Here is a 13,352-nt window from a genome sequence, read left to right as displayed (position 1 = left end):
TGGAACTACAACAACAAAAAAACCCGCTCCAAAGTGAGCAGCTGATTTCAAGTGACTTGACTTCAGAAGGAACACGATGCGTTATCCGGGCACCAGCTGAGCCCTTGGTTCACATTTTGGTGCGGTCGTGACGGGGGAGGTTTCCAAACTGAAAAACAAACTATCGAGAAAGAGGAGGGACGCGGCACAGCCCCCTGAGCTCTGAATGAAATCGAAAAAGGGGTGGAAACTCCCTACGCGGGGCGGGCGGTCGCGACCAGGCTGTCAAGTTTAGGCGGGGGCGGGAAGGAGGGACGGCCGCCGGGAGCCAGACGGAGCGCGCCGGCACGACTGGGGCGCGAGACCGCCCGGGAGAGCGCGGCAGGGCAGGCCCGGAGCGGGGAGCGCGGCGGGGCAGGGGCGCCGGGAAGGGCGCGCGGGAGCGGACGGAGCGCAGAGGGTGGCCGCGCGCCCCGGCCCAGCGCGCACGGCGCCCCCATGTCGCGCGGGCGGCGGGTCCCGGGCCCCCAGCCTGAGCCTGAGTCGCCGGGAGTCTGAGCCGCGGGCCACGCGGGAGCGGCGGTGGCCACCCCGCGGGTAGTTATGAAGACGGATCTAAAATGACCAGCAAAGGGAACCCTTTCCCCACGCAGCTCAGGCGGTCCATCAGCGAGCAGTTGCGGGACTCCACGGCCAGAGCCTGGGATCTACTGTGGAGAAACGTCCGGGAGAGACGGCTGGCAGGTCGGTGCCCGCGAGACTCCGGAGCCCGGGGCGGGGGTGCGGGACGCAGCGGGAGGCGCAGCGGTGGTTCCCCGCCGGGCCCCCGGCACTGCCGCCACTTGGGCTCCGGCACGGGCTTCCGAGCCAGGGGTCGGGCCGGGCGCCCCGCGCGCCCCTGGGGGTGGCTAGGCTCCGCCCGGCGCGCGCACTGACAGCCTGGCGGGTGCCGCTCGGGGGCTGGGAGCCGGGCAAGGGTTGCTCGGGCCGGTCTTGGCGCCGGAGGGGCCGCTCCATCTGGGCTGCAGTAGACCAGCCGCCCGGCCGCCGTCCGCCTCAGCCCGTTGAATGAAGGGGTGCCCAGGACCTGGACCGAGCGGCCTCCCCGAGGGCCGCCCCCTCCCAACTTGGCCTCTTCCACGGGGAACACGCCCGCTGCGTGTGTGGGAGGGAGAGGGCCGGCCGCACATCCCCAGCGCTGGGAGACCAGACGTTCCGGGGTGGGATTTGGGGAAAGACAGGTGGGCCGCTGTGGGTGCGAGCAGCTGTCCACACCCCCTGCCCTGCTGTGCCTCCTGCTCTCCTCACTGGGAGGCTACGAAAGAGGGCCTCCCTTTTGGAATCCATTGTCCAGGACGCACGGGAAAGAAGAGGCGATTGTTGGGAGCCAAGGGATCCTTAAAAATCCTTGCTTAGGTCCGACCGCCAGCACGGCCCTGGGGACCCCTCCAAGCCTGAGCTTGGTGGCCTCAGCTCTGGTCCCGCCCCATGGAACTGTCATCGCCTTGGAGGGCCACAGGGGCAGTGAGTGGTCTGAGTCTGCCCAGAGCTCCGGCTGGGCTGGTGCGTGACCACCTCCCACCTGCCCTGGGAAGGGGACCCACTGCACAGGGGAGCGACGGGCGGCTGGGGTTTAGGGCCTCGTTCTGCAGGGCGAGCCGCCAGATGATGTTTCGGGAATTGGGGTGAATGCGGTAGGAAGGGGCTTGCGCTGACCACTAATAGAGTTGGTCAGTGACCACAGGGGCAGAAGAGAGTTCCAGAGAAGAAGGCGTGAACCCTGGGCAGAGGGGAGAGGTGCCAGGAGTGCAAAGGGACACGTGTGTCCCCTGCCCTCGGCTCCTCCCACTTTTCCTTCTTGCAGAGCCGCAGGAGCAGTTGGCTAGGCGCTGCGCCCTCGCAGCCAGCAGCCGGGTCTCCCGGTCGGTGCGGCGAGCCTGGCCGTAGGGGCCTCGAGTCCGTGTCTCCCTGAGCATTGGGTGCTTCTCCACCTCGCTGGTCACCTTAGAAGTAGGGACTACAGACTGCCCAGCCCTGGACGCAGTCAGCGTGAGACGTTCCTTCCACATTTTCTCCCCAGCAGGGCAGCCCCGTTTAGTGAGCACCCAAGAAATAAACAGATTGTTGATCTGGACCCAGAAATAAGTTGCGGTAACCCCGTAGTGTTGACTGTGGGTTTTTGAAGACCCGGATGGGCCCCGCAGGCCCCAGAATGAGGAGCCGCAACTCTGCCTGTGGGTATGCGGAGCCGTGGCGTCTGCGTGCGGGACGGCCTGAGAGAAATGTGTGTGGTCTGGTAAACTTTTGTTGCTTCATACCTCCAGAATGCTTACTGCAGACGTCTCCTTCCTAGCTCCTGTTGCTTAAGTTTGTTAGGTTTGTCCAATCCATGGGTCTCCCGGGGAGGGCTGCCCAGGCCGGGCTTGGTTTCTGTAGACGCCAAGGTCAAAGACGGCTGCAGCCCCGTCTCTACCCAAGGATACCTGGGAAGCAAGAGAGTGTGATGTAAAGGCTCCCAGCCACGAAGGTGCTCCAGGAAGGCTGTTTATTCACAAGAATTTTAGACGTTGCAGTTTTGTGAAGGCAGTAGAGAGAAAGTCTTCATTCTGGGAAATAAACTACAGGTAGAGATGTTAAGATGGTGACTAGATGGAAACTGAGGCTAGAAGCGGCTTCAGAATGGTAAGTGTAAGAAAGTTCCCCCAGAGCTGTGCGATTGTTTTTCGAAATGGCGGTATGAGGTTTTAAGATGTTGAATCGGAATATCAATATCTGCTTACCCATAATCTGCTGACCGCTCCGCGGACAGCAGATGCCAGCCGGTCGTGCCGCGGGGACCCAGCCGCCCTCCGTGCAGCCGCCTCTGCGCTGGGCTCGCCGTGAGCTGGGACGCTCGCCACACAGCCCGGCCAACCCCACGAAGGAGCTTTTAGATGCAAATGGATTTTCTTGGGCTTTCTTGCTAAGGTAGCTGAAATATGGAACTTTGGCCACGGGACATTGAAATACTTAAGTTATTAATGTTGGCATCAATTTGAGGGGAAAGTATTCTCCATTTGTAAAAGTGTTCTTTATACAGTTCAGTTCACACTATCAGAATAACTGACTGTGTGAATGGGCCCCAGAGAGCTCTGCCCCACAGAGGAGAGGAGGCTATTGACTTTTTTATTTTTTTAACTTTTTCTATCAGATAAAAGTTTCGTGCTGGGACTTTTAAATTTCCCTAAAATCGCGTTCTTATTATCCTTAGTCAATAGAACAGCGTCCAAAGCGACTTACGACAAACTTGTGTGTGTTGTCCGGAGGGCTCTGATGGTATTTGGTTCTCCCTTTTGCTTTTCCACCTCCCAGGGAAGGAAATCCTTATTCTCACTCACTCTTACTTCTCTTCATGAAAGGTTGTCTTGTCAAAGAAACAGGGAGATGAGAAGAACTTTTAAAACACATTGTAACCTGTGGATGTGTGTGCTTTGGGGCCATATGTAGGAAGGAGGGGCTTATACATACTTGCAAAGAGCGTTTCTTAACACATGTTGCAGTGGTGCAAACGCTGAAGCCAGTGGAAGGGTGGGATCGGAATGATGCGTGAATTTGTTCATCTCATCACAAAATTATAAAAGGGAGGACTGTTTAACAAAGAACGACTACTGGGAGCTCTCGGGCTTTCCCGTTCTGTAGTGGCTGCCGGGCTGCCGTCATATTGTGGCATTTTTGCCAACGCACGCGTCTTCATTTCCCCAGACGCTAGTCCCCTAGGGCTCCACAAGAGTTCCTCTCATCTCAGTACTGATTGTTGCAATAATGGTGGCAATTGTTGTTTATTCCCTACGTGACAAAGTTAGTCCGTCTTCAAGGCAGGACGCTGATTCAGGTTGTCAGACGTCAGAGGCCATCCGGGCTCACTCTCTGTCCCACCGCGGGCCCCCTCCACTGGCCCCGAGCCCTTTCCCGCACGTTCCCCGCCGCCTGGGTTCGTTTAGACCTGCAGCACCAAGCTGACTGCGCTCACTGCCCTGCCTTTCCTCCTGGAAGCACAGAGGTAACCCGGCACCCAAAATAGCTTGTGCTCTCATCATCCTCTTGGGCTGGACAGTGTGTGGGCTTGTAGAGACTGGGCCAGACAGACAGTCACACCTCCAGCTTGTCAGGGCGCCTGTGCAGCAGGCAGGCCGTGCCCACAGCCACCGACACAAGAAGCCAAGGGCTGGAAGAGTGAGATGCTCTCATGAAGCCTAAATGCAGGCTTCCCCCAGCGGGGCACGTGACAGGTTCCTTTGGCTTCCCTAGGTCCCTAATCAGCCACCACTGGTGACAAGTTTTAGCTTTTACAGCGTCATTAAATTCCCTGGGCAGAAGCACACCTTTTTTAGCTTTTGGTGTTTGTAAGAAGTCTGAACTATTTATCAAATGTTAACGTCTGAGAAAATCCAAATGAGTTTTCTAACACTTTCTGCTCCTTTCTTTTCAAACCCAGCTCTATTTTAATGGAAATGTAATCCATATGTTTGATTTCATTATACTCGTATAACAATGTTTAGGTAGCTTGGGAATTAATCGATGTCCAAGTCTTTTGATCCCTTTTATAGTTGCATTTTAAATAATTTCTCTTAGACACAGGAAGTTATGTTGCTGCCAAGAATAAACCAACACAGCAGTGTTCAACCTTGTTTTAAAATCTCATGGCACACATAAACTAATTACTAAAATTCTCAGGCACACGAAAACATGCTATAGGTTTTGCCAATCTGACAAGAAAAGTAGGTATAGTTTAGATTTATTCACACAGGATGGCTGTTGTTATTATTTTTTTTTTTAATCTAACAATCTAAAGGAAAAGAGGTCAGTCCCCTTACTGCATGTTTTAGAAATTCTTTCGGCAACAAGGGCTGAAAATCATTGAGCTAACTTAAAACACTGAACAGTTTGAGTTTCGTTAGAAACGCTAATTCCACCAAATTTCAGTGAGTTCTCGTTATATTCGAGATGTATCGCAGATCCATTCGTTCTCACAGCCAACAGTTGCGTCCGGTGAGGTGACGCCAACGTGAGACCGGGACCTGAACGCAGCGTGGCCGCGTGAGCAGAGCGAGGGCCCGGCACATCTTCTTACTAAAGTCTAAACGAGTCCCCTGCCGTCAGACGGTGCGGGATGAGGCTGGCTGACCCGTTCCGTGTATTTCCCAGCACTTGCCCTTCTTTCTTACGATCCCTTTACTCTCAAGAGCAGTTGTCCCACTCTGTCAACACTGCTTTTCCCTTAACGTTTCTTGAAATCCATGTAGATGCGCTTTATAGTAACAACAACAAAAAATTCAAGTAAATATGCAGTTAAAACCGGAGCAGAGCAGAGGACTCACATCAGGGCCCTCAGCCGTGGCTGCGCCTCGAATCACCTGTGGCCTTTGAGAAGCGCGGAGGCCTGGCTGCGCGCCAGAGGCTCCGAATCGGCTCAGGCGGCCCGAGGATCAGCATTTTCTGAGTTCTGGAGGCGTTTCAGCGGGAAGGGCGGGTGGAGAGCCGCTGACTCACGTTGGCTGCCGTGCGATAAGGCACCCAAGTCTATGTCTCGTGTGGGGTCGCATTCTAAGCCCCTACGAAAAGGCTTTACTTGAGTGAGGTTGGGATATGCTGGTCATTTTATGGGGACAGCAAAAAAAAAGGCCAGAGCATCTGGAGAATAATGACAGGAGGCGGTGTGGGCAGGTGGTCGGGCCGCAAGGAGCGTGGGCCGGGCCGGGTTCTAGGATCAGGTCAGGCTGTTGCCGCTGCAGAAAGTTTGGAGGAGGTTCTCCGCGTGGTAGGAAGCAGGGGATTTTCTAAGCAGAGAAGCAGCAAGGCCTGAATAAGTTGGTAGCGGAGTGGGCCGGCGAGGGCGAAACGGTGGTGTGGGCCCGGGCTGTTGTCGGGAACGGAGAGGCAGGGACAGACGGATGGGACGCGTCTCTTGGAAGTGGAGACGACAGTGCCGATGGCTCGGTTGTTGGGGGGCAGGGCCAGGGACTCCGGGTTTGCAGTGCTGTCCCTGTCCGCTGGCCAGAGGGGGCCCATTGGCAGGTGTGCATGTTGCAATTGCAAATGAAACTTCTTTTTTTTTTTTTTTTGCATAAGACAGCTGAGGAGTGAGGTGTTCTCCTTTGGCCAGATTTAGGGCACAGATGCCTGTGAGACATCCAAAAATAAAAGTCAAAGAGTTGTATTTCTCTTTGTGTAGGTTTGGGAGAAAAGTCCAAACCAGGGATAGAAGTCTGGGGGTTCTATTGGGCTGGGTGGGGTTCCTTAGGAGAGGACCGTAGATACGGGGAGGGCCCAGGGCCCAGGCCAGAGGGCAAACTTCATCGACAGCACGAGAGGCGGGTGTGAGCCTTATTACGGGGTGTCTATGGTGTGAGCCCGCAAAACAGACTTTATTCTTGTATTATTATGTATTAATTATTGTGTTACCTTCCATACGAACAACTGTCAACTTATTTTTGCTCCCTGCCCCACTCTCCGTACGATGCACGTGGTAAACTTCTGGGGAATTAAAAAAATAGCAACACTCTTCCTCAACTCAGCATCCGTAAGGCAGAACGACGGGAGTGCTCTATCGAGCACTCTTTTGTGACAGATGTACTATTTATTTGGTCCCAGAACTATGCTGAATAAAAAATAATCATAAAAAGTCTAATTAAATACCATTTAATTTAGAAATTATAGTTCAGAGTAAAAATAAAAATTCTTAAATAACATTTGAAGAAAAGATTTCCCAAGACCACCCCCCATACACATAAACAATTAAAATATAGTTAATGAAATAAAAGTGGTCTCAGCGGGGATGCTTCTGTGGTCGCTGTGACTGATTGGGCCCCACATAACAGGGTGAGTTTTATATGGGAAAGTTGACTTGTCCAATGTCACGAAATCCAGGAACAGTCCAATCAAACAAAGCCTGGCTTGTAAGAAAGGTTCTGTATACTGAATTTTCCAGGATTGCATTTGTTTGTTAATTTTGGTTTATTCATGATAAAGTCGATCGAAGGGGAAATTTCTCAGAGAAAATTAGATAACATCTTGGATTGTTGTGTTTGTAAGGAATATAACTTAAACTTTGCTAAGCTGTCTGCAATATGTTGGCCCATCCTTGGCAATAACACAATTTCCTCCTGGAAGTAAAGAAGGGATGGTATTCGTTTATTGCTGGTGCTTGGTTACCCTGAAGAAGAGACACAAGCTCCATTAGTTGGCTAGAATTCCTGGAAAAGACCATTTGATACAATGTTTGCCAGTCACCAATTTGATCATTTGGACATGGAGCACATGTGTGTGTGAAATTAACATTTACTTCTCCTTGGTGCCTTTATATCTCATGTTGAACAAAACAATTTAGGGAGAAAAATTTGCTTAGAGACCTTATAGTTTTCTGGAGGTTCATCCAACAGTGTATTTCTATCCTGCCCTTTTGCAAGTTTAGTGATGTTGCAAAATGAAAACAAAAGTGTTTTGAAAGTGTTACCACATTCCTGGGCTCTTTTTCAGAACCCTCGAATGTTTAGTTCTAAAACAGTCCAGTTAAAGGACAAACATTTTTGTCATGTTTGTAGTTAGTCAATAAGTATTTATTGAGCCATGAAACAGCATCCTTGTCAAAGCATGTTGGGACCGGAGCACAGGATGTTAATTCAGTGCTGTGGTTGTATCCTGGCAAAGCACACACATTTTATTTTGCTGCTCAAATCACTTAACTCATCTCTTTAACCAGAAATAGGGCGGGCTTCCAGAAATTGCAAAAGGACACTCTAGAATGTGCTGTGACTACATAATAATGTATTTGCAAATCAGCTGTGTCGGGCCATCTCACATTCTCGGACGGAACATTGCCTTGGTAACATTTTTATCTCAGATAAAAATTTCCAAACCCTGTGGTCCTGCTATTTGTGTAAAAGAGAATATTTGGTCGCTAGGCCGTGATGGCAGACTGTGTGTGGCGAATACATCTTTCCCCTCCCTATGGCCAACCCTTGGCAATAACACAAGGATATTAAATGAACAAGAGATAATGTGCCTGCAACCTCCTGGAAGCTAATATACTTACCAGCACTGACGTTAAATTGGAACATTTTACCCTATGCTTCTCATTCTCTCTCCAACTGGATAAGGTGGAGATGTCGCCCGGTGCCTTGAAGAGCCGTTGAGAGTGCTTTCTAATGAAATTTAATATTTACTATTAGAAGAATATTGTGAAAATGCAAATATCTGACCAGATGTCTGGGAAGGGTACCAGTGTCAGTTTTACTAATGTTCCAGCGCGCAGAAAGCCACACGCTGTCACGTGACATCTCAGAGGTGGCGGGGTAGTACTGCGCCTTGCTTGGGCCTGGCTTGGGGTTGTATTCATCACAGAACTCGCCCAGAACAATGACGGATCGCTCTTTTCCTGGCCATGAATTGCCAGTCTTGTAAATAAATTACATATTTATTTGAGCACCCCCCCAAGAGGCTTTGTAAGCCATAGACATAAAAGAGGGGCCGTTGTCAGAGCGAACATAAACCGAAAAGGCTTTTACATATTTCAGCTATTGTCTTCTTTTAGTCTTCCTGGAAAGAAAGAAGAGAAACCTTCGGCTAAGTGTTTGATTTCTAGCCCTTAAATCTAAATCAAAGCAATAATAACCAAAGAGAAAGCGCACTCAATCCTTTCGAGCAGCAGTGCTTCGGCGTTTTTCATCTCCTGGCACATCAGTAAATTACTAATTACTAAAATTCTGCGGCCCAGCAAAGAACACATTCTTTGCCTACCTCACAAGAAAAAATAGGAATCATTTGGTTGCATTCGCACCGAATGGCCATGGTTGTGTGGGCTGTTGTCATTGCTTTATTGGACCATCAAAGGGAAAAGAGGTCAGCGCCCCGGACTAAACAGTCGGGAATTGCGTGTTGTAAAAATGCGTGCGGCGCCCCGGCAGGCCGTGGCACACGCGCTGGAAGGCTCCGCTTCCCAGGAGCCCCGGGACGGTGGGGAAGGGGTTGAAGCTGTCTGAGGGGGCGCCATGGGCACACAATCCGAGCTGTGCCCTGGAGCTTCGCACCTGTGACATTATCACCCACTCAGTCATAGCGTTGATGTAACCATTTGCCTCGCGGCGGCCGCCGTGCTGGGAGCGTAGAGGGCGCGGAGCAGTAGATGCGCATCGGGTTACCTCCGGGCCCCACCGCCAGGCAGGGGAGGCGGGCAGGATGGGAGGTTCTGGGCGTGGCGTGGCGTCGCGATCCGGTATTAGGAGCCGCCGCTGGAGCCAGGACTGCGTGGGTGCGATCCTGCCTCCGTCGCCGCCGCCGCAGGGGCCCTCGAGCGAGCGAGATCATGGATCTCCTCGTTTCTTTTTCCTCGTCTCTACAAAGAAGGGTAAGCAGAGTACTTAATCTATAGGGCTGTTATGAGGATTAAATGAGTTAATATTTTTCGAGCATTTGGCATAGGGTCTGGCTCCTAGTAAACACTGGAGAAGAGTTTATTTAAAAAAATAAAAACAGTGGCAAATGAAGTAGAGAGCCATCGTTTCTGGTAAAACAATGCCCTTAGCTCCAGCCCAAAGTGACCATCCCCACCCTTTCAAACGTGGATTTTTCTGCCTGGTTCCCGAATCTTAGGAACGCGTTCTGGAGCCCGGGTTGGGGCCGCGAAGACGTGAACCGCGCTCTCTCTGCTCTGACTGGGATAAGCCCACGTATGTCGTTAGAGCGCTGGCGGCATCCGTGTAAATCCTCAGTGTTGCAGCCTGAATCACTCATTACGCGGACATTCTGTCCTTCTGAACGATCATCCGCCGCGGTCACCGAAATCTGGTCCCACGTCCTTGGCCTCAATGGAAGTGGATGGGGGCCCCATCAAAGTGAGCGGAGTCGGACTAGATCGTCTCTAAGCCCCATTTAGCTGAGAGATCAATGAATCTCCAAAGCCAGGCCACGCACCCACAGGGAACGAGATGCCCTAAATTGTTTCGCTCCTTTTGTGGAGCCAAAAGGCATAGGACATCCTGACGGGGAGAGGGCGCAAGCCAAGGATGTCCCCTGGGGGGCCTGCTGGTGTCACCCCGTGCAGCGTGGGCTACCCAGCCTCCGTCAACAGCGGCTCCGGTACTTCCTGCTGCTGGTACCACATCTGCCGGAGTCAGAGATGGAAGAAGGGCGGGCAAGCTGGGAGTCCCGGGCCTGCGCTACCCTCAGGCAGGGCTCAGGACGGGCCGCGCTTGCTGTAATGCTCTGCGGTCCCCGCCTGGATGTTATTAATAATTATTCACAAGGGGCTGCTGTTTTTAGTTTGCGCTGGGCTGGCAGGTGCAGTTGCCAGTCCTGCATCCAGCCTCTGCTGGGACCGTGCCTCGATGTGGAAGTTCGCCACTACGGGCGCTGGGGTGTGAGTAAGATAGTGGAGACGTGTGAGTTCGCAGGGCGTTAGATTCGGAAGGGACCCTGGCACTTTCCTTTGAGCATCTACGGTCCACAAGCCGCATGCACCGCGCCCCACGCTCTTGGGGGAAGTGCTCTCCTGAGAGGGAAAGTGTGTTTATTTTATTTTGAGGGTGATTGATTCTGACAGCGTCTTTATGAACGACGGCAATAAGACTACCCCTAGTCTAGTGTTTACAGAGTAATAACAATTATCTTTGCATCCGCTGGAGCAAATATTTTGGTGTTTTTTTTTTTAAAGTAGTGCAGATTGGGACATATTACACTCTTGGTAGGCTAGATTTTCAGATCCAAGGCTTGTTTGGAGAACTTAATTAAGCCGTTTCTTAATTAAAATTTTATTTGCAATACCCATAATAGATTAATTTATTCAACCGCTGCTATTACATTCATTAAGGCTATTTCCTGTGTAGGCTTCACCTAGAGCAACTTGCTCAGAGGAGGAAATTAGGAGAAGTAGTAATAACGCCTGTCCTTTGTCACCAGGGATTTCCAGCACGTATCTGCCCACATTTCATTTTGTCACCATGTCCCTCTGTGTCGGGGAAGAACACGTGAGCCGACTAGAGCCTTGTCTCAAAAATTACGGAGCTTAAACCCCTCTTTGCTAATGGAAGTTATAGACAGATAGCCTCACTTAATAAAGTAAAGAAAGACATTTTCCTTTGCTTGGAAGTTCAGGTCACTATGTAATGCAAAGGATTTCCAGGCAGTCAAATAAAACGAGTGCATGGATTTTTAGTCGGTGTCGCGCAGTTCTGAGAGTAATGCCGAGGAGTAGGCGGAGCCTGTCCCCCATTGGCCGATTCAGGCCACCTTGGGAGAAAGTGGTCCCTGGTTTCACAAAGAGAAGCCAGTGGCGGTGGCCGTGGAGACAGCCCGACAGGGGGCCTGGCGGGTCTCACTTTCCGGACAGCAAGTCTGCCGGAGTCAGCGCAGCCTTGACCGCACAGCCGTCCGGATCCAGACAGTCAAAGTCTAGGCTGGACGTGGCCTCCTGCGTCAACACGGGAGCACAGTGGCTTCCTCTGGTGTCCGTCTTTGTCCTCGGGTCACAGCCTCGCCCACTGTGGGCGGTCCTGCTGCCCTGGCACCGTCACTGAGACACAGAAGGTGCGCGATGCGTGCCTGTTGAGTGAGTGAATCGATGATCGTTGTAATATTAGCAGCTACCCCGCACTGGCCCCTGTCACGGGCCAGGCATTGTGCTGAGGACCTAAGGCGTTTTCTTGGTGGAGGGACAAGCTTCCGGGCAAGGGCCCGCAGGGTCACTGGTAGCACCCGCAGCAGTTCGCCGCGATTTGGAAAAAGTCTTCCTCTGGGCTCCTGAACCAGAACACAATTAGAAAAACGGTCCCTCCCCTGAGAAAATGCGGCCTGGGGCGCACGCCAGGCGGGTGAACCCTGGGCTGAATTTCCACCTCCAGGGCCCCCACGCCCAGCTGCTTGCGGTGCCGGGCGCTGCCCGCTCCACTGTCCGTGGGGCTCCTGTGGGAGGAAACCAGGGCTTGGGCAGGTTCGCCGCCTGTCCTGGGCACGGTACCGCTGGCAGCTGCCCAAAGCTGTGAGCGCGGCCCCTTGCGCGTGGCCACAGGCCCTGGGAGGCCCTGCCGACTGAGACCCACACTGCGGTCCCAGTCCGGCTCTTAGAAAGCGGCGGCGTTCACGGTGCCACGGTGACAGCGTGGCCTCACGGCGGCCACAGGGGGGTGACAGGAGTTGCCCGTGGCCTCCTGGCCTCCCGGGGTCCCCGCCATGGCCATGACTGAAGAAGATCCTGAACTTCCATCTGTGTGACACTTGACAGACAGGCCAGTGTTTCCCATGACGGTGATGTCACCGTGGCTGGAAGTCCCCAGGTCCTCACAAAGGCCCTTGGAGGCAGGCAGCGGAAGTGCCATGACTCTGCTACATTTACGAATCCAGGAGGACGAGGGACGTGCCGTGGGGACCCGCCCAGCAAGACGCGAGGTCGTCCGTGATGGTTCCTGTGGGACTGATGGGTGAGGGCACAGCGCGGCCAGCGCGGGGTCCCCCCGGGCTTCGGGGCCCCCCGTTCATTCTGTGCCGGGCTGCTCTGGCCTCACCGGCACGGTGGCCTCCTGCTCTGACAGAGAAACTTTCTCTTATGTTTAAAAAAAAAAAAAAAAAAGTCCTTTTACCTCCTAGTGTATACTCCACACGGTAAAATAGACTAGTTTTTTTAAGACATAAAAGAAGGAATACCTTGTCTTCGTTTGGGAATCATTTCCTAGCAACCTGCAAATAGGTGAGTGGCATTGATAGGGATACGATATTTATTCATTCAAGCTCTTTAATATTGTGAGGAAATTCCAGCCAGCCTTCTATCTTCGTCTTTTATTTTAACGCAAAAAAGAAGACATGAAGTAGTAGAGCACATGGAAGCCTTATGGATTGTGTGGTTCAAGCCATTCATTCTACAAGAGCTGCCTGAACCTCAGAGGGATTCAGTGAACCTGTTCCAGGTTACGTGTCTCATGAGTGATAGTTTAGAGAGTAGAGTCCAGCTCCACATCATATTAAGTGACTTCTGGGCTTACAGGTTGGACTTACTGTTGGTCACCTATTCATAAGCAAAATGTCCCTATCTGACATTAGCCTAGGGTACAGACTTCTCCAGGGAATAACTTACCTTCAGGAGCAAAGCCTCTCCCATGAGATCTCCCCCCCCCCCACTTTGGCTTTGCCCATGGGTCCTTTATACATGTTCCTCGACTTGACCCTTCTCCCATGAGATATGTTTATAATTGTTTGTTGACAGCCTGAATCACTGTCTCAGGACATTCCGGAAATTGGATTACCCCCCATCCAGCCCCCTGGGTTAATTTCGCCTTTGTGGTCCCAAACCCTGCCCCGCTATGATCCCACCTTCAGGTGTTTGGTGCACCTGTCAGCTTTTTGGGGTT

The 13,352-nt window shown here is 52.3% G+C and overlaps 1 protein-coding gene across 1 annotated transcript in view; it reads left to right on the top strand.

Annotated features, from left to right (window-relative positions):
- The first annotated feature begins 301 nt into the window (after positions 1-301).
- The window catches only part of STARD13 (StAR related lipid transfer domain containing 13), a 178,365-nt gene continuing 165,314 nt past the window's right edge, over positions 302-13,352 (top strand). Inside the window, exon 1 of the mRNA XM_054586543.1 lies at positions 302-723. Coding sequence (XP_054442518.1) covers positions 600-723 — 124 coding nt within the window. The 5' untranslated portion in view covers positions 302-599. The remainder of the gene's footprint in view (positions 724-13,352) is intronic.

The sequence above is a fragment of the Pteronotus mesoamericanus genome, unplaced genomic scaffold (assembly GCF_021234165.1).
Source record: "Pteronotus mesoamericanus isolate MK-2021 breed Mesoamerican mustached bat unplaced genomic scaffold, CSHL_Meso_final contig_94, whole genome shotgun sequence".
In the NCBI taxonomy this organism is placed as follows: domain Eukaryota; kingdom Metazoa; phylum Chordata; class Mammalia; order Chiroptera; family Mormoopidae; genus Pteronotus; species Pteronotus mesoamericanus.
The sequence above is the reverse complement of the archived record's forward strand: the minus strand, read 5'-3'. Positions and strand labels throughout refer to the sequence as shown.